At 57.6% G+C, this 17,141-nt stretch overlaps 1 protein-coding gene across 1 annotated transcript in view; it reads right to left on the bottom strand.

The window, feature by feature from the left end:
* ATP2A3 (ATPase sarcoplasmic/endoplasmic reticulum Ca2+ transporting 3) overlaps window positions 1-13,211 on the bottom strand; it is a 33,331-nt gene extending 20,120 nt beyond the window's left edge. Inside the window, exons 1-7 of the mRNA XM_079905359.1 lie at window positions 12,904-13,211; window positions 3,479-3,496; window positions 3,095-3,177; window positions 1,551-1,655; window positions 1,230-1,368; window positions 885-965; window positions 709-794 (exon numbers count right to left, since the gene is read on the bottom strand). Coding sequence (XP_079761485.1) covers window positions 709-794; window positions 885-965; window positions 1,230-1,368; window positions 1,551-1,655; window positions 3,095-3,177; window positions 3,479-3,496; window positions 12,904-13,033 — 642 coding nt within the window. The 5' untranslated portion in view covers window positions 13,034-13,211. The remainder of the gene's footprint in view (window positions 1-708; window positions 795-884; window positions 966-1,229; window positions 1,369-1,550; window positions 1,656-3,094; window positions 3,178-3,478; window positions 3,497-12,903) is intronic.
* Window positions 13,212-17,141: the final 3,930 nt, after the last annotated feature.

Below are 17,141 nucleotides of genomic sequence, written 5' to 3'. Positions count from 1 at the left end.
ATTTCTGTTCACTTCTGGGGAGACTTTAATAACTTAGTGCCCAGGGCCACTGCCAATTGGCCTGACCCCTCCTTGTGGCCTCCGTGGGCAGCCTGTGAGCATCACTGGTTAAGTCCCTCTAAGGCCACAGGGGCTGATCCCTCCCACCAGAGAAGAACCCATCACTCTCCCTGAGAAGAGCTGGGCGGCTTGGAATCTTGCCTTGGGGATCAGTTTTCCTATCTGAGAAATGGACTGTTCTTGATATCCTTCACCATTTCGGCAATGCTTCTCCCTCTAGAGGATTCTGTTGAGGCAAGAGAGGCTCTGCCTCTCTCCAGTTTAAGGCAGGATAAGCCTAGCAGGTAGGAGGAAAAGCTCTGGAATCAGGAGTCTGAGTCCACATCCCAGCTCTGTCACTCGCTGGCTGTGTGACTTTGGGCAACTTACTTAACCTCTCTGTGCCTGCTTCCTTGCTGGAAAATGCAGACAAGAGTACTTATTTCAAAGGCGCTGTGAGGATTAAATAAATTAATACAGGTAAAGGGCTTAGAACAGGGCCAAGCACACAGCCTTAGGTAAACACAGCTATTATTATTACTATAAGTTTGTACATATTCTTAATAACAGATGAGGTTCTTTCCCACAGGGCTTCAGCTGATTAATCTAAATGTTATTATCTTTACCATCACCGTCCAGGCAAAGGCCCCAGGCATCCCAAGCACTTACAGAAAACAGCATGTTCTTCTTGTCCTGGTTCACAGCTCTGGGGTCTGGGATGGCATCCGTGTGCTTGGTCACAGACACAGATTCACCTGGATGCGGAATCAGAAATGAGAAGCCCCACGTGAAGGCGCCTCTGTCCCCTGGCCTAGCCGCCCCTGGCTCCAGCCTCCAGGCCTCACCAGTCAGGATGGACTGGTCCACTCTCAGCGCGGTGGACTTGATCTCGATGAGACGGAGGTCGGCGGGCACTTTGTCTCCCACTGTGGAGGGAGAACAGCTTGGCTGAGGGTGGCTTTGGATGCCACCTCCTGGGAAAGCCAGGAGGGCTCCCAGAAACCAAGGCTGGGGCTGGGAGGCAGAGGCCTGAGCTGTCCCCTGGCCTACAGTCCCCTTATCTGTCCGATGCGGTTTTGGCCAAAGAGCTTTAGAAGACTCCAATAGCTACCCCCTCTGCATATACAGTCAGAAAGAGAAGGATGGGCTCATCTGCGTCACATAATGAAAGGAGGAGGCCCCCAACGCACCTGCCACTTCCACGATGTCTCCGGGGACGATGTCCCGGGCGCGGATCCGCTGCACGCCCTTGCGGTCCGAGCGGATCACCTTGCCCATCTCAGGCTCATACTCCTTCAGGGCCTCAATGGCACTCTCAGCATTGCGTTCCTGCAGAGGCAGGAAGGCTGTCTGTCTCTGCTGGCCCCAGCAGGCCACCCCCTTGGAGTGACACCCTTAGGGCTTGGGATGGATCTGGAAGCAGAAGGACCTGCAGGATTTCCGGACCAAATGGAGGTCACACCTAGCAGCTGGGAGACCCCAGGGCCCAGTCCCACCACCGAGCCTCCCACCTGCCACACGCCCACGATCGCATTGGCCACAAGGATCAGCATGATGACCAGGGGCTCCACGAAGGCAGTTGTGGTCTCCTCACCTTCCTCGAACCAGGCCAGGACCTGCCGGGATCAAAGCTGGTGAGTTTAGGCTAAGCCGTGGGCCAGGGTCTGCTTGCCATTTCCTTTGTATGCAGGGTCTCTGTCTGCTCCCGTTTTGGGGGAAATACCCCTGAGGAGCACCAGACCTAGAGAGGTCTGCTCTCAGAAGGCCTTGGCTTACGAAGTCCAGCCCCTGCAGGTAGTGACCACCAGAGCCCACGTCCCACCCCACCCACTTTCAGGGACGTGGGGCCGTTGTGTGATGGCCAGTAGGAGGCATCGCCACCTGCCTGGCGGTGGTTCTCGGAGCAGGTGTGGTGTGCCCAGACCAGGAGTGGCGGCAGCATCACCTGGGAACTTGTTAGAAATGCAAATCCTTGGTGTCCATCCCAGACCTCCCAAGTCAGAAACTCTGGGGTGGGGCCCAGCAGTCTGTGTTTTAAGCAGCCCAGGTGATCCTGCTGCAGGCTCAAGTTCATGGTTCACAGACCAGAGGACCATGATTCCAGCCAGAGCCCAGGCCTGGAGGCACGAGACCTGGTTCAAGTCCGTTCCCACCTCTTGGCCCAGGTGGGCACTTGTCATCCTCTCCAGGCCTCAGTGTGTCCATCTGTTCCGTGGAGAGGGTACCAGAACCCTTTTGGCTCAGCTGTTTTGGGCACATGCCTGGACAGACTTTTTTAAGAGTCCTCCGTTTCCAAGGAACAGTGAGTGGCCAGGGGGGTCAGACACAGCTGGCTGGGCCCCTCCTGGCTGGAGGGGCCTGGGGCAGGAGTCACATGCACCCCCGGGGCTCCATTCCCTGCATGACCGTTGGGTCTCTGCTGCTCAGCCACTGGTGTTCCCCTTCCCCACCGCTCCACTCTGGCCCCGTGGCCCTGCAGGTGCAGAAGGAGCCTGGGCAGGGCGGATGGGGGACAGCCGCAAGGAGCAGCATCCACGAGGAGGCTGCAGGAGGTTAAGGCCCGAAGTCTGTCTGAGGAGCTCTGCAAGTCACAGAATGGGCTCACAGCCGGGGGGATTTCGCCCCCCAGGGACATTTGGCAACATCTGTAGGCTTGATTGTTACAAGTGGGGAGTGCTACTGGCATCTGGTGGGCAGGGGCCAGGGACGCTGCTAAAAATTCTACAGTGCACAGGACAGCTCCCACCACCAAGAATCATCTGGTCCAAGAGGTCAGCAGGGCCGATGCTGAGAAACCCTGCGCTAAGGCAAGGAGGGGCGGGGTCAGACCTGTGCCTCTGTGAGCTCACTCTGCCAGCCAGGGGACAGGTGGGAGCCGCGAGTCCAGTGCGCGGGGCTGCGAGGGTGTGGGCAAGGGCAGGGGGCAGGCAGGGGCCCAGGGATGCCCACAGCTGAGAGGACAGCCCTGTGGCCCAGAGCCTGGGCCTCTGAGCACTGCCCTGACCTGGTCTCCCTCCCGGGTTGCCCGATGCCATGAAATGGGGGCCCTACTTACGAAGGAGACCAGGGCCGCCAGCAGCAGGATGCGCACCAGGAGGTCCTCAAACTGCTCCAGCACCAGCTCCCACAGGGACTTCCCTGGGGACAGGAGTGCCGCATGAGGCCTGGGCCCCTGACCGACTGACCTGCTTCCATGCAGAGCTGGGGCGGCCTCAGGACCACCTGGCCCACTCCCTCCCTACCATTTGAAAAGGGAGAGCCCAGAGGCCCTGAGAAGCACAGATGGGCAATGCAGTGGGGTGGGGTGGGGTGGGGTGGGGGTGGGGTGTTGCTCAGCAAGGCCCCACCCAGCCGGGGGTGGGGGGAGGACACAGCCTGACAGTGAACGGCCCACGATGGTGTCTGGTGGCCTCATAGGCCGCCCTGGCCCAAGGCTCACCTTCCTCGGTCGGGAGCTCTGCAGGATCCAGGCAGCCACAGGAGCCATGGGGAGACAAGAAATGACTGGGTTATAGAGTGGAGTCTGAGCAGCCCCTGCCCATGTGCCCACCGGGACCTCCACGATGGGCAGGACACATCACCCCAGTTCTCTGAGATCACAGAACGGATGGTTTGAGCCCAGATGCTTCCACCCCCAACCCTCACCTCACTCTGTTTGAGGAAGGTCTGGTGTGGCCTGGCTCACCCTGGGACAAGACGGGAGCCAGGAGCGGCCTCATAGACACTCCCCCATTGCACAGAGGGGTAACTGAGGCCTGGAGAAGAGACGGGACCCCTGAGGTCACATAGGGAGTTGGTAGTTCTCACAGCTCCCTGCACTCTGCTCTTTCTCAGATGCCCACCTGGTCCCGTTCAATGTCCCCCACCCATGGCAGGGTAGCCCTTCCCTCAAATTGAGAACATCGGCTCAGGCCACCTCTGACACACCTGCTTCTCCAGGACCACAGGGGCAAGGCCCACAGCACTGCTGTCCCTCTGAGCCTCACCCCATCCCAGGCTCCCCCTGAGCACGACCCCAGCAGCCAGCATCCCGGACACTGAGAAACCCACCGCAGTTCAGTTCCTAGAGGCTGAGTCTCAGCTTGTCCCCTCCCAGGCCCTCCACTCCAGGCAAGCTCAGTGAGGACCCAGCCAGCATGCCCAGGCCAGACCACAGAACATTTTGAAGAACCATGTTTCCAAACACCACCAGGACCTGCTGTCACTTTACGGGCTCCACTTTTATCTCCTGTTTCCCGAAGCACCTATGTTACAGGTGGAGCTGGCTGCCCCAGTACCTGAAGTCTTGGAATCTTCCCAACAGCCTAAAGGGGAGGCAGGTGGGAATTCCGACCCCTTTTCGCAGGTGCAAGAGTGAGGTCCAGCGTGGATTCGTGGCTTGAACAAGGTCACACAGCCAGCAAGGGTATCTGTGGGTCTGTGGAAAGGGGCCCTGGACGGGCTTCTCCCTCCTCCTGCCAAGCTCGGGACCTGCCCACAGCTGTCTGAGGCCCCTCCCAGATCAAGCCTAACTGAGTCTTGCCTCCTCTTGTCTACACCCCCAGCCCCACCCCGGGTCGCTTGGGAGCTTGTTAGCATGCAGAATCCGAGCCCCACCCCAGGCTGGCTCTCCCTCTCTCCTCCTCCCTGACATGGGTCCTTGCCTCTGTCCACCTGCTTTCGGCTCGGGCACCTGCCAGCATTTCTTCCCATGGGCACCTCTCCCCTGACCATCTGCTTCAAAGGTCTGGGGTCTGCACCTGGCAGCTGAACCATGGGGAGTAATAAGCAGCCCACTGGGCTGCAGGAATCCAGGAGGAAAACATGTAACCTAAAAATACACTTTCTAGCATTTTCTCCAAAGTCCTATTTTAGGCAATGGCTGACATTTTCCGTGGAAAATGTAATCTCCAGTGTCCTGCGTTGAGATTAAAATCAAACAGACTTTTTCCTTCTGATCTATTTAGCTGAGGCGAACAGGAAAGGCGGGGGAGGCCCAGGCCTGGTTTCTGGGCCGATTCTCCAATGGAGCAGCGCCCTTTAGAGGTCATCTCGGCCATGCCCCAGCCTCATGGCACACATCAGTCTGCTTCTGCCATGCTCGACCCAGGAGATTCCTCAACCCCTCACCTCTGCAGGTGTCTTCAGGGTTCCTGACCTAAGGGAGAGTGTATCCGTTAAGTCTCACCTGAATCCCTCCTGCTGTCTCCCTGACCCCTCCCTCTATTTGGCATGTAGCCCCTTGACCACCATATTCCTCAGGGCTTTTTTTCTGGGTAAGAGTGAGGCCCGGGGTTGAGAATCATGTTATTGGACACACATACCAGCTCTAGTTCCCCTGCAAGCTGCCCTCTGCCTGCAGGTCTCACCAGTTCTCCTTTCTCTCCCCTTCCACCTGGATCTCCCCTTCTGCTGACCCACAGCTCGATCCAGGGTCCACTCTTGGTGGTGGTCATCATGCTGTTCCCCAAATACTTCTCATTCTCCCCACCTTGTGGGCACACAGTAGGACTGCACGTCCCAGCTTCCTGTGTGAGTGGCAAAAAGAAGGATGTATATTCGGGCTGGAATGTTGAACTGCTGGAGAAGGGCGCCATCCGATGGAAAATTTCTGTGATGATGGAAGAGTCCTATAGCCACACTGTCTGATATGGTAGCCACCAGCCACATGTAGCAACTGAGCACTGGGAATGTAGCTAGTGTGACTAAGTAGCCACATTTTATTTATTTTTGCCACACCTTGAGGTTTGCAGGATCTTAGTTCTCTGACCAGGGATTGAACCCAGGCCCCCAGCAGCAGAAGCACGGAGTTCTAACCACTGGACCACCAGGGAATTCCCTACATTTTAAATTATACTTAATTTTTATTCATTTAAACTCAATCAGCCACACAAGGTTAGTGGCTGCCCTATTGGACAGCACAGTCTGGACTTCTTTGACCCTCTGCTACAGCAACCAGCACCTGTGCAACGGTATCTGCTTTGTGAACCTGAGTCACAGAGTCGGGAGACACCGAGCCCCCAGATGGGCTGCACTGAGGTACATATATACAGTGTGAGCAAGAAATGACCTGGATTGTTTCAAGCCACTGAGATCTGAGGGTTGTTACTGCAACATAACCTAGCCGATCCTGACCGATGCCCCCTTCTCCCCAGACCTAGCCTCTACCGCAAGGCTCCCCTTTCACCCCCATCCGCTGCCCCTGGGGGAGGCTCAGCCAGCCATGAGGTCACCACAGATGCCCTGCCCATCCCTGAATGAGGGCCATCCCTGCTCATGTAATGCACATGCTTCCAGTCATGTCTGAGTAGCTGGCTCCCCGTGGGGCCCTGAGCCTCATTTGGAAGACGGAGTACCCACCCCCACCCAGAAGGGCTGCTGTGAGGATCAGCATTAGTATCATTAATATTAATAAGTCACATTTATTGAGCACCTACTATATACCGAGCAGTGTGCCAGGTGCTTTACCTACTTCATCTCCGGAGATAAACGGGAGGGCATTGTGTGCCCAGCACGTGAGAAGGTGCTCCACAGACAGAATAATCACTTCCTCATGTGCATTACTCTCTTGTGATTCTCAAATAACCTGGGAAGGAGGATACAATTATCATTCCCATTTTACAGAGTAGAAGTACAGAGAGGTTGAGTGACTAGTTCATGGTCACACAGCTGGGAAGTGGCAGGGAAGCGTCTTGAGCTCAAATCCCTACTCTGGACCTCCTGCACTCATGCCTAGGCTGTCCTGCCTTCCCACCTCAGTGGTCCCCCTGTCTCCCCACAGCCAAGGTCACCTGAAAGAACGTAATATCCCATGTCCTGATTGTTGGGCTGGATGCCCTCATCCCATCAATCGGTTCATCCTTCTATTGTGACCCTAGAGCCATCAGCCCAATCATCCCGGCCCAAAGGCTCTTCCTCACAAAACAGGTGGTGTTTTGGGGGTTACTAGACCGTATCTGCTCAGGCCTGATCTGCTTCAAACTGCAATCCTGCCAAGACTCTGAACAACCCAGTTCTCCCCTCACATGAATTAGTTCCAGGGCCACGGTGGGGGATCCAGGGGCTAGGAGAGCACCTCCTCCCCTTCCTAGGCATCCCTGGAAGATGCTGGTTCCCCCTTGCCACCTCCAGGTTGCATTTGGTGGGGCTGAGCCAGTTCCCCTTGAAATGATGGCATTGGGCCCTCAGCAGCACCAGATGCCCCATTTGTTAAGTGAGGAGAATGCCCTGGCCCTGCCCACTTCTTGGTGCCATCTGCCAGGCTGCACGGGTCAAGTCAGTAACAGGAGGTGCTGCCCCTCCCAGACCCCAGCTGGGCCAGCCTGGGGGCATATGAGCCCCCACTATTCTTGTCTGGACCTCTCACATGGTGGCTTCTCCTGGCCGAACCCTGCTCTGGGTCACCATTGCCAGACTGAACCAGCCCATGTCCACAGATGCCCGATGTGGAGCTGGCCTGGAAGGGCCTGGGATGTGATCAGAGAAACTCTGCAGCTTAGAGCAGACAGCCTGGTCCAGAGGGCTGGGGTTCAAATCCTATGTCTTGGTAGTTCTGTGGCCACAGGCAAGTCACTCTAACCCTGGCTGTGCTTCAGTTTCTGCATCTGGAAAATGGGGATAATAATAGTAACTACCTCATAAGGTTGCTGTGAAGATGAAATGATGTAATATGTATGAAGAACTTAGACTAATGCATAGCATATGGTGAATGCTCAGTAAACATCAGCCATAACAACAGTTAAGAGGATGGAAGCTCCAGTGTCCCTAGCACCTGGGACAGCGCCTGGCACACAGTAGGTGCTCAATAAAACTCTGTGAATGAATGAATGACCCTGCCCCGCTCACAGACCTTCAGTGACTCTCCTGGACCTACAGGATAAAGACCAACCTTAACAGGGCCTTCAAGGTCTTCCTGGATTTGCCCCAACCCACCCTTCCAGAATCACTCTCATAGCTTAGACATCCGTCCCTCCCTCTGTCAGCCAAGTGAGATGCCTCAGGATTGCTACCACATCCCCTGGTTTTGCTAAAGCTTTCCCCCCTCCAAGATTTTGTTTCGCCATTTTTTCTGTGCAGGGTACCTCCCCATTTCCTCATCTGAATCTCCAGGAAGTCTTCCCAGAAAAGCTTTGCTCTCAAGGGTCATCAATGTTGCCTTCTGCTTCCCACCCCGGAGCACCCCCAGGGCAGGCAGGGGCTGAGTCATCCCTGGGTCCACACAGAGCCTCACTGAATTGTTTATTCGGTTGCCCCATGGTTCAGCCCTGGACCCTGGGCTCACAGCCCAGAGCCCAGGAGAAGGGGGGTGCGGGGCCAGGGCTGCCCCCAGGCTCCACACACCACCTGCTCCCCTAATCCCCCCTTGACTCCTTCCTTCTCACAACAATGGAAACTGGTATTTCAGCTTCTAAGTGTTGGTTCCAGTTGGGAGAGACGAGTGCTCACCAAGGTCTTCCTCAAAGGCAAACTTACAGAGCAATTAAATCCTCACTCACAAAGCCAGGGAGAGACCTTGGTTGGCAGATGCCACCCCGCCCACCTGGCCTGCCACGGTCTCCAGGCCCCACCTGGAGTGGATAACCTCTGCCCCGGTGCAGCCTTACTGGCTGACCAGGCCCAGAGGCGAAGTGTTTGCTGGGCGTCCTCGGAGCTGTGCGCAGACCCAGCCCCGCCTCAGGGAGCTCCTGGTGCAAGGGCTTGGGGTTCTGCAGGGGCGGGGCTGGTGCTGTTCCTGAGAGGGGGTACTAAGGCTGCCCAACAAGGGTGTGAGAATGGGGGAGAAGCCTGAAATACCCGCCTCAGATCCGAGTCAGTTCACATCTGCAAGGCCCTTGGGGGATCTCAGGGGCCTGTCTCTGCCCTACTGACAACACTGGGGCCAAGGAAGCGGGTACCTGGGCTGAGGGCAGGAGATAAGGTCACAGCAGAGACCCCACCGGCAGGAATCTAAATCCAGACTATCCCTCCCACCTGGCACCCCTGGAGCTCTGGTACCCACTGTACAGATGGGCAGGCTGAGGCCCAGGAAGGCAGGCTCCAGCCCCTGTCACAGCCCCTCCCCCAGCTCCCCTAAACAGAGACACTGCCCCTCCCCCGCAGAGACTTCCTGGGACCTCGCCTGACTCCCACATCAGTGGGCTCTGGGGTGGGGGTGGCTTAGGTGTTGCCCCGCCCATTTGGGGGGACACCCCCAACCCAGTCCTGCCTCCTGCCTAGGCTCACGTCCAGCAGGGGTGATAGGCAGCCCATCCACGGACATGAGGAGATCAGATGGCTCCTGCATATATGAAAAAATGCCCAACATGACTGGCAAACAGAGAAATGCAAAGTAAGACTATGAGAGGCCACTCTTCTATGAGATTGGCGTCCAATAACACACTGTGCTGGTGAGGTGGTAGGGAAATGGGCAGGTCAACTGGTGCAACGTTATGGAGAACAATTTAGCAACAGCGGTCAAAATGTAAAATACACACACCCTTTGACCCAGCAATTCCCCCTCTAGTAATTTATCCTTTGGAGATAGTCACAGTGTGTGAAATGACATGGGGACAAGGATGTCCCTAATAACGTGTGTGTGATAACAGAGGCTTTGAACAACCCCAGAGCCCATCAAAAGCTCGGGTGAAGAAGTGCTGGAACAGCCACATGCTGAAACTCTGAGTGGCCACTAGGAAGCCCAAGGATGCTCCACGTGGAACCACCTGCAAGAGTGACTCGGTCACGTGGAAATCAGGGGCAAAACAGCCCTCAAAATCCACTTCCTTTCATGTAAAAAAGATCATCGATCACAGACCCAGAAGTGTGTGTGCACAGGGTATCCTGGGAAGGAGACGCTGGGGTGGCTGGGAATGGGTGACTGGGGACAGGGCTGGGGAGAATTTACTATATACCTTTTGTACATTTTGAATGCGGTACTGTGTGTACATTTTTATTCAAAAAAATAAGTTGAAGGGATGTAGAAAGCCCCTCCGAGAAAGCTGAGTCCTGGGCACTGCTGGGGTCTGCAGAGAAAGGCGGCTCACAAGAGGCCAGGAGCCTCCCACTTTCTGCCCTGTTGGGGCCTCAGAGGACATGGCTACTTGCTGGGGTTGGGACAGATGCGGGGGAGGGAGGTGCGACTCCCAGTACACTCACTGACTGAGGCCCCTCCCCCAGCTCTGAGGAGCAGGGAGGGAGGATCCCCGGCCCCTGCTTCCCCTCTTCCTGTGCTGGCAGAAATTGTGAACTTCAAGACTTAAGCAAATGACTTCCTTGTGGTTTCCAGCCTAACGACCTTGCAGGTGCATAGACTCCTGGGGTGGGGGAGGACACTAGTCCCTGGGGTGTTCCCTCCACCTGCAGGTCCCGCCCCCTCCACCCTATTTCTGGCCCAGAGCCAGGCCCAGCTCCTTCTGCCACAAGAAGGGATGGCTTGGTGTACGCAAACACTCACAAATGTCTGGCATGGGTCCTATCGTAGCCTCACTTATGATGAGCATAGAGGCACCGAGAGGCAAAGCAGTATATCCAGGATTGCACAGCTATGAAAGGGCAGAGCTAGGGCTCAAAACCCTGTCAGCCTCACCCCAGAGGCCGCGTGGGTAGAGACCGCGGGACACCCACGCCTCCTCCTCAGGCCGGGGCTCTGCTGCAGGAGCATGAGCCAGGAAGGGGAAGCCGGCTCCCTTCTCCTCACCTGATGACTTCCAGAGCTCTGGAATGCTTCCCGAGGAAAAAACCCTTGGGGTCTCCGCGGGGGCCGGGGGCAAGGCTGTACTAGCTCCTGTCTAGCTGACCCCAGCTCCTAGCACAGGCCCTAACACCAGGGTCCCAGAGTCTGCAGAACGGATGACTCCCTTGAACAGACAGGGGAACTGAGGCCCAGAGAGGGGCAGGCACCCAGTACCAGCTCTACCACTTACTGTGTGACCTTGGGTAAGCTGTCTAACCTCCTGGTGCCTCAGTTACCTCCTCTGTAAAATGGGGATGACAACAGTTGTTTTCATAGAGTTGTTTTGAGGAAGGAATGAGACAAGAGATGAAAAGTGCTATAAGACCAATGCCTGGCACGTAGTATCAATAGGTAGTCAGCGAACATGAGCTTTCATTTTTACTACCATCGAAGCACAGAGGAACCAGAGGAGCCCAGGAATAGCCCCCTAACTTTTCCTACCACCCTCCCCAAAATGCACATCCACCTCTCTGTACCTACACACTGCACCAACATCCTTATTCATCACCCCACACAGATGCTCAGCCGCCAGGGCACCCCCAAATCCTCTCACCTAGAGAAAACAACATGGGGGGAACTAGAGGCTCCCTCCTTCCCAGCCAGCTTCCCCTCCTCATGAAGACATGGGGGCCAGAAAGGAGAAGGGTGTTGGCTAGAGTAACGCAGGGCAACATCTGTGTGATTCTGGAGGCAGAACCAAGGGCTGGATCTCCAGCTTCCCTTGGGAATCAGGACTCCTAAGCTGGAGGCCACAGCAGCACAGAGGAGGCGGTGGAACCCCAGACCTGCTGCCCCGACCCCCAGCCCCACCCATGGGCTGGGGGACCAGCCCTGATGCCCTGCGCTCCTGCAGCGAGGACACCCTCCCTGCCAAGTCACTAGTAGGGGATATTAAATAATATTTATCTCCCTAGTTCCGCCCACAGCTCAACTAAATATAGCAACTAATTTTTTCGAAAAAGGATTTCTGCTCCAGAAAGATAATATTTATATAAGAGGTGGTTGTCATAAACCAATACAAAACCCAAAGCTCCCTTTCTGACAGCTCTTCGTAATTTTCAAGCCAGCCCTGAGCAGTGAGACACACAGGCCAGAGAACCTTCCTTCTGGCTGGCGGGGAATCCTGAAAGGGTGAGGCCCCAAGTTCTGAAAGGGCGTGGGTCCAGGCTGCACTCTGGGGATGGAGGCGACACTTCTCTCTGGACCCCTAACACTCTGCCCCGTGCCCTGGGGTGGACCAAAGGGGTGGCAAGTCCTGCCTGCAAGCGACCTGGGGAGGGGCCTCTACACCTTCTACCATCCCTGGGTCATATCTGGACAGCTGGCACTTGCCGTGCTTTTTGGCAGGTGGAGAATCCCACACTCCTTTGAACATGAGGAAGAACGATACCTTTCCCTCCCAAACAGCAACAGCATGAAGGCTCCCTCCTTGCCCAGAGATGGGCGGGCGTGGCTCCAGGTCACCCAGGAAGGAAAGGCCTCCCCAGGCAACTCCCTGAGTGAGGCCTTGAACCTGCCACCCCCAAGGAGGTGGGTCTCCCGCCTCAGCAGTTCAAAGCCCCCACCGACTCCGCCAGCCACATCCGCCTGGGGTTGCAGAAAGAGGAAGACCTGGGGGTGGGGTCACCAAGCCTGCCAGCTGACAAGCTGCACCTTCTCGGCGTTTTACTGAGCCCTCGGGGGAGACCCTCGGGGTCAGCTAGGAGGCTGAGCCTCAGAGTCCCCGGCTGGTCCCTCGCCGGCCGACCCCGGTATGTGCACCTGCACGATTCCGGCGGACTGCGGCGGCGCGGGGATGCAGCGCTGAGCGCCGATGGGGGTGGGCGAGGGCCTGCAGGAGTGGACTGGGACGCGGGTGGAGGTGGGAAGCCCGGAAGGGCCGCACGGGTCCCTGGGCCCGGAGGGAGGAGAGCGGGGCAGGGGAGCCAGGCGTCTGGTCTCCGAACCCGGAACCCGCACCCCCACTTCCCCTGCGAAGGTACCGCGCAGCCCCGCCGGGAGCCCCAAGGGCATCTGCAGAGGTTTCCTGAGCCCTCGCTTCCTGCCCGCCCGCCCGCCCGCGGGGGCCGATGGCTGGGAGGGGAGTGTACCTCTCCGCAGCCGCGGTGCCGGGGGCGATACGGAGACCGCGGCGCACGCGGCCCCGGCTGCCCCCGCGTGGCCTGCGCTCTCACCGTTAGGGCCGTAGCGCTCCCGCGCGCCGGTCACCTGCTCCGGGCTCAGGCCGCCCTCGGCAGTCACCGAGAAGCGGCGCAGCACGTCGGCGGCCGGGAGCAGGTGCGCCTGCGCCTCCGCCTCCTCCATGCCGCCCCCACGGCAGTCTGCGCCGTCGGCACAGTCGGGGCCGCCTCTCTGCAGGGCTACTGAGCGGGGCGCGGGGGGCTCGGGCCCCGACGGGCGCCGCGCGAGGCCAGGACCGCGCTGGGACCTTCCCCGACGGCAGTGGCGGCAGCGGCCGCGGCCCGCGCCAGAATGCTGCGCCCAGGGCTCCCTCCCAGGGGCGGGGCGGCCTGGGGCCCGCCCCCGCACTCACACCCCTTCCGGCCGCCCTCGGAGCCCTCCGCCCCGCCCCCGCAGGACCCCGAGGCGCGGAGGCTTAGCTGCCCGCCCATTCTGCAGAAGCGGGAACTGAGGCCGCCCACGCGGAACGCGCTGAGCTTGGGGGAGACGAGGGAGCGTGGTCCGGAAGGGCCTCGACCACTGTCCACAGAGCTGGAAGCGGGAGGCAGGTCAGAGAACTGGGAGGGCTGCTGAGCACGTGTCTCTGAGATGCCTTCTTTTGAGCCCTCTTGGGTCCTGGGAGGTTGCAAAACGGGGATGTCCATAGAGGGGCTTCCTACCCCCTACTCGAATTCTGCAAAGTATGACCCTGGGTCTAGAGGGAACCCAAAAGCCTGTGAATAAGCATGACTCCTCTGGAGATTACTTGATGTTTTCTTCTTCTGATGTTTATGCTTGCTTTATTGTTTTCATAAAGTCCAGCGATGAGCGGTTATTCCTCACACAATCAGAACCTCTAACAATGACCCAGTATATAAGAAAGTAAACCAGTCTTGCTACCTTAGACTCACACCTTCACCCCAGCAGGAAATGTAACTGCCAGGTGGGATGAGGGTTCCCTGGAGAAGTCTGAGGGTGTGGGGGGGAGGCCTCTGACCAGGCCCCCAGGGAGAGTGACCCTGGTGCAGGGCAGGGGAGGGAAGAGGAACCCCTACTCCGGTGCTCCCTGAGATCCAGTCTGTTCAGGGGTACCAGGAGGAGGGCTGCAGGTCAGGGAAGCAAACTGTGGGAAGGCAGAAACCACTCACCGCGCCAAAGGGAAGAGCAAAAAAGAGCAATCTGCTTGCGCCCCTCAGCTTGAGAGACCCAGCCAGTCTCACCCCACCCACCATCATACCCCTACTGGTGGCCTCTGCTGCCCAGAGCTCTGGGATCCACCTTGCTGGCACAAGGTCAGAGATTCCAGGACTGAGCCCACTCAGCTGGCTGTTCAAACCTCAAACCCTATAGTGCCTCTGCAAACAGAAAGCCTTCAGGGAGACTGCAACTGCACACACACAAGCCCCAGCTTCCAGCCTGGCTCCCCCCCTGCTGACCCCTACCCAGTGTCCCCCCAGTTCCTGATCTCTTCCTCCCAGGATGGGGCCATGGTCCTGCTCCTCTCTCTCCCCTTTGCCATTACTCCTTGAATATAGAGAGACTGAGTGAGGACTAGCTGGCGGAACGGTCCAGTGCTTTGCTGCTTTTGACAGGTCACCCAGACTGACTCCAGGGGCATCAGCTGGGGCTCAGCCTACTGCCGTTGAGGTAGGGGAATGCTGGTTTTCTGTCTGTGGCTTCATGCAGCCCGATATTTTAGATCTCAAGTCCAATATTCCCTGTGTTTCCACCCTCTCCCTTTCTTCCCCCACCACTGTAGGGCACAAAGACAGCCCTACCTGCATCTCTAAGTTGCCAGGAAGAATGTTAGCTAGGGCTAGGCGGGGACAGAACCCTACAGCTTTCCACTAGAGACCTCTCTCCCAGAGACATGAAGCCCTAGTTACAAAGCAACTGGAAATCCCTCCCCCTCCCCCACTTACACATCCTCGGGTACGACTCCCGACTCTCGACTCTCGTTTGTCAGCCCCAGGGACCTTAACACTAAGCCTCTCCACTCCACCCCACCCTCAGCTGTCAGTTGGCATTTGCTCGAAGGCAGAGCCAGAAGGCCTGCCTGCTTGCTCTGGCAGCCTGGCCTATCTTCCCTCTCTCCAGCCCACCCACCGCACCCCACCCTGCTTCCAAACTACCACAAGCAGGGCCAGCAGCTGCCAGCAACTATGGCCCCCACCTGGCAGGTTCACACACCTGTCAGCATGCCCACCTGCTTGGCTGCCCCCATGACAGCTTCTGGGCATCGCTCCAAGCTTCCACAGTCATTTCACACTCCAACTACTTGCCCAGTTGCTGTGTGCCCCCCCCCCCCATTATGCCCTCTATCTGCACCTAGACATACAGCTGGTAGCCAGGGGACATGGTCACAGGTACGCCGCTGTCCAAAGGGCTGGTCTATCATCCCCACCTCCCAGCTGCCAGGTACTGAGAGCTCTAGGCCTGGCACCCAGTCCCAGCTCTTTCTAAATCCCCCACAGGACAGATGATGGCAGAACTTACCACCTCTTTGGCAGGAGGTGTGCCTGCCAACCTCACCTGGGGGGGCAGAGCGGAGCATGGGGGAAAGGTAGGTATTTGCCAGAAGGATTTGGACACATGAAGAAGAGGGTGTCACAGGCAGAAAAAACAACCTAAGTTGAGGGTGGGAAACCTCAGCCGTGTGCCAGAGACAGTGCCTCAGCCCCTCAACATGGCTGCACCAGAAGGAGCATGAGCACAGGATCAGGAGGGTAGACCGGAGAGGCAGGGCTAGGACGCTGAGAGCCCTGATCGAACATTTAATGGCCTGGCCTTTTAAGCAATGAAGATGTGAGGTCACATTTGCTTTCTAGAATAGTTTCCCCCTGGAAGCTGGTGGGGGACGGCATCCAAGGGGAGAGGAGACGCTGAAAGGACCCCACAGTGGTAAAAAATGAGGAGGTGTAGACCAAGGCAGAGGGAGCTGGTTGCGGATTAGGTTCAGGGATGAGAGCAAGTGAGGAGTGACAGCTGACTCCCGTGTTTCTGGTGGGTGAGGGGTTCAGCTCTGAGGTGGGGGAGGAGCGGGTTGAGGTGGGAGGGTGTGTGGGGCCAAGTGGAGTGGGAGGGGCCTGGAGGAATCCACGTGGAGGCGGAAGAGGGTTCCTCTTGCAGCTCCCCTCTCCCTGCCCTACCTTATCGCCTATCGTCACTGCCCCCGCTCAGGCCCCACCTTCTCTCTCAAGCTCTCCAACAGCCTCCTCCCTGGCCTCCCTGCCTCCAGACTTACCTCTGTATATCAAGATTGCCTGCCTGAGCTGGTGATTTCATTACTTCATCCCTCTGCTCAAGACCCTTCCTTAGCTCCCCATTACCGGCAGGATAAAGTCCAGACCCTTCAACCCAGCAGTCACAGCCCTTTCTTTACCAGTCAGCTCCTACTCATATCCAAGCAAACCAGTCTGCTCAAAATTCTCCAAACGGGCCTTGCACATTCTAGCTTCAGCCCTTTGTCCAGGCTGTTCCCCTGGTCTCAAGTGCTCTCCCAGCTCCTCCCCCTAAAATGTCTCCCCAAGAAACTCAGTTCCTTGGCTACCCCAACACTGTGTATTCATGCTCTTCCCTGCACGCTTCTGACCGACTTTGAATGAGGCCCCATAGATCAAGGCCTATCTCCCCATTGCACACAAGGGGAAACTGAGGCCCAGGGAGAGGATGGGACTCAAACAGGGACATGGAGCCAGGGAGGCCCAGGCAGAGCTTCAGCTGGAACTCCCAGGCCAAGTGTCCTGTTCCTCCTCTGCTGATGGCTTTCCTTGGTGTTCAGCTGCTGGGATACCTCTGCTGGGCCAGGCTGGGGAGGTCTCCTCTGAGGCCAGGGAGTGAGCTTAGGACAGCCTGGCCAATGGGGGCTCCAACCTGAACCTGGGGGAGGGTCTTGAGAGATAGTTCAGGGGACAGGCGCGGGGCCAGAGTTTGGGAGGATTGGAGGCAGGAGGACTGGGCTCCCACCCTGCTGTTGTCCCAGCTTCCCCCCTCCCTGATTCCCTCTCTCCCTCCCTCCCTTCCTCCCTCCCTTTCAAGTCCACTGTCTTAGCCCCACCCTGCCCACTTGGACAGACCCTGTGAAGTGGGGGCAGGGAAGACTGGCCCCCAGCCATACAGAGTGGGAGACCCTCCTGTCGGCCACCCCCCTAACCGCAAGTTCTTTTATTTCAGTCTTGGGGACCCCTGGGCAAGTTCTAGATGCACCCCAACCCCAGTCCTCTTGGGCCTAGGGCCCCTACTAACCTGGAGC

This window comes from Stenella coeruleoalba (assembly GCF_951394435.1).
Source record: "Stenella coeruleoalba genome assembly, chromosome: 19".
NCBI classification, from domain to species: Eukaryota; Metazoa; Chordata; class Mammalia; order Artiodactyla; family Delphinidae; genus Stenella; species Stenella coeruleoalba.
The sequence above is the reverse complement of the archived record's forward strand: the minus strand, read 5'-3'. Positions and strand labels throughout refer to the sequence as shown.